Genomic DNA, 2,987 nt, shown 5'->3' with positions numbered 1-2,987 from the left:
TGCTATAGCTAGTATTTCTAGCACAATGTTGAATAATAATGGTGATAATGAGTATCTTTACTTCAATGCTGATCTTATTGGGAAGGCTTTTGACTTGTCCCCATTAAATAATGCTTATCGATGGTGTTAGTTCAATACTACTTATTATTTTAAGGAAAGTTTCAGTGAGACTTATGCTTTCTAATGTTTTTAATACATATGAATGTTGTAATTTGTCAAAAGCTTTTCCTGCATCTATTGAGATAATCATATAATTTTTGTTGGTTTTTATTTTATTGATATAGTCAATTATGCTGACAGTTTTCCTAATGTTGACCTACCACTGGTTTCCTGCTTTAAACCCCACCTGGTCATAATGTGTGATCTTTGTGACTTATTGCTGTAATCTCCTTACATTGTTTTTAATTTAAAAATCATTAGGGGGATGCGGTTCCGGGGCACGGCGCTGTGCCTGAGCTTCTGAGCCGTGGCTCAGGCTGTGGGGGCTGCGGGGCCGGTCCGAGCCTGGCTCGGGGCAGGGGGGAGAGCCCCGGAAAGTGGAGCGGAACCGGTCCTGGGAGGAGGGCACCGGCCCAGATACCGACCCTCCTCGCACCCCCCCCCCGGCGCCCCCGCCCCGAGGATTCCTGTGATCCCTTTAAACAATATGAAGAGGAGAAAGTAGACTTTTAAGGAAATTGGCCTCCATAAAGAATGGCCTTCTTGGATAACCCAACGATCATCCTGGCTCATATCCGGCAATCCCATGTGACCAGCGATGACACGGGGATGTGCGAGATGGTTCTGATTGATCATGATGTAGATCTGGAAAAGTTTCATCCACCTTTGGTGCCTGGAGACAATGGCTCAGAAATGCCAGGAAGAAGTGTTGAAACTCAGGGCTATGTCTATGCCCAGTCTGTTGACATTACCTCAAGTTGGGACTTTGGCATCAGAAGACGCTCAAACACAGCTCAAAGATTAGAGCGACTTCGAAAAGAGAGACAAAACCAGATAAAATGCAAGAATGTTCCATGGAAAGAAAGAAATGCTTCTCATTCAGCAGAGGAGCTCAGCTCATTGTTTGAAAAAAAGAACTTCAAAGTCAAGTCTTCAAGTGTGGGGAAGCCATCCCTCCTCTCCGTGCGCCTAGAGCAGTGCCCGCTCCAGCTGAATAATCCTTTTAATGAGTATTCCAAATTTGATGGTAAGGGTTACGTAGGGACCACTGCAACCAAAAAAATTGATGTCTACCTCCCACTGCACACAAGCCAAGACAGACGCCTACCAATGACAGTTGTGACCATAGCACATGCCAAGGTGCATGATCTAATCGGCCTAATCTGCTGGCAGTATACAAGTGAAGGACGAGAACCCAAGCTCAATGACAACGTCAGTGCTTATTGTCTCCACATTGCTGAGGACGACGGTGAGGCTGACACAGACTTCCCTCCCCTGGATTCCAATGAGCCCATTCATAAATTTGGCTTTAGCACTTTGGCCTTGGTTGAGAAGTATTCATCTCCTGGTCTTGCAGCCAAACAGTCACTCTTTGTTCGAATAAATGCTGCTCATGGATTCTCCCTTATTCAGGTGGACAGCACGAAGGTCACCATGAAGGACATCTTGCAGAAGGCACTGAAGCGGAGGAAGGGCTCTCAGAGGGGTTCAGGTCCTCAGTATCGCCTGGAGAAACAGAGTGAGCCCAATGTCCCCGTGGACTTAGAATGCACCCTGGAGAGCCAGAGCACTTTGGAGTTCTGCCTTGTGCGAGAGAACAGTTCCAGGGGAGAAGGGATTTCGGAGGAGGATCCTCAGACTGACATAGCCACAGTCCAAGACATGCTGTCCAGTCACCATTACAAATCTTTCAAAGTCAGCATGATTCACCGACTCAGATTCACGACGGATGTGCAACTAGGTATCTCTGGAGACAAGGTGGAGATAGACCCCGTCACTAACCAAAAGGCCAGCACAAAGTTCTGGATTAAGCAGAAGCCCATTTCAATTGATTCTGACCTGCTGTGTGCCTGTGACCTTGCTGAAGAAAAAAGCCCAAGTCACGCGATGTTTAAACTTACCTATCTAAGCAATCACGACTACAAACATCTCTACTTTGAGTCAGATGCTGCTACTGTCAATGAGATTGTGCTGAAGGTGAACTATATCCTGGAATCCCGAGCAAGCACTGCCCGGGCTGATTACTTTGCTCAGAAACAAAGGAAGCTGAGCAGGAGAACAAGCTTTAGCTTCCAGAAGGAGAAGAAGTCGGGACAGCAGTAATGGCCGGAACGAAGAACCCTGATGTGCCACCCTTCACAGCAGCAGCAGCAGCAGCTCCCCACAGCCTCGGTGGGCACCAGCAATGGAAGGCCCCAGGCTCTCTACAGTTTCTCATGGTTGAAGGATCCTGACCACCATGTTGGGGACGGAATGGAAGCCAGAATTTGGTGGGCCACCCTGTGCCCTTTGACTGGAGCCCCTTCAGCTAGAGCTAAGACTCAAATGAGGATGGCAGATATTTGGATTAGAAGCCAGAGGAGATCACATGCTGGGTGAACTCCATTATGTAGCACATACAATCACAAAAAGAGTGACTTCTACTTTTTTTCACTGCCTGATTACAAAACATTGATATGTAAAAGAAAGAGGTCACTTAGAACACGATCAAATGTCTTCAAGTTAATACTGAACAAAATGTATACTTTTTTTTTCCTTGTAATAAACTGGCATAATCTTTAAAAAAAAAATAAAATAAAAATCATTAGGGAAACTTACCTGTAGTTTTCTTTTTCTGTTTTTATTCTTCCTGGTTCAGGTATCAATATAATATTTGTGTCATAAAAGAATTTGGAAGGACTACTTTACTTTTGTACCTCCTTTTTCATTTGGCCAATTCTACTTAAGGAATTTTTTTCATTTAATTTTTGTACATATTTTTTCCATTTGGACATTTTTGCTTTTTAAGTTCTTCTCTTCAGTGGATTTTTGTTTTGCCATTTGGACTA

At 44.6% G+C, this 2,987-nt stretch overlaps 1 protein-coding gene across 1 annotated transcript; it reads left to right on the top strand.

The window, feature by feature from the left end:
* The first annotated feature begins 448 nt into the window (after nucleotides 1-448).
* On the top strand, nucleotides 449-2,401 carry LOC118837272 (target of rapamycin complex 2 subunit MAPKAP1-like). Its single transcript, XM_036744178.1, has one exon. The coding sequence runs from the start codon at nucleotides 694-696 to the stop codon at nucleotides 2,260-2,262; it is 1,569 nt and encodes a 522-aa protein (XP_036600073.1). The 5' UTR covers nucleotides 449-693; the 3' UTR covers nucleotides 2,263-2,401.
* Nucleotides 2,402-2,987: the final 586 nt, after the last annotated feature.

Source organism: Trichosurus vulpecula, chromosome 1 (assembly GCF_011100635.1).
Source record: "Trichosurus vulpecula isolate mTriVul1 chromosome 1, mTriVul1.pri, whole genome shotgun sequence".
Classification (NCBI taxonomy): Eukaryota; Metazoa; Chordata; class Mammalia; order Diprotodontia; family Phalangeridae; genus Trichosurus; species Trichosurus vulpecula.
The sequence above is the reverse complement of the archived record's forward strand: the minus strand, read 5'-3'. Positions and strand labels throughout refer to the sequence as shown.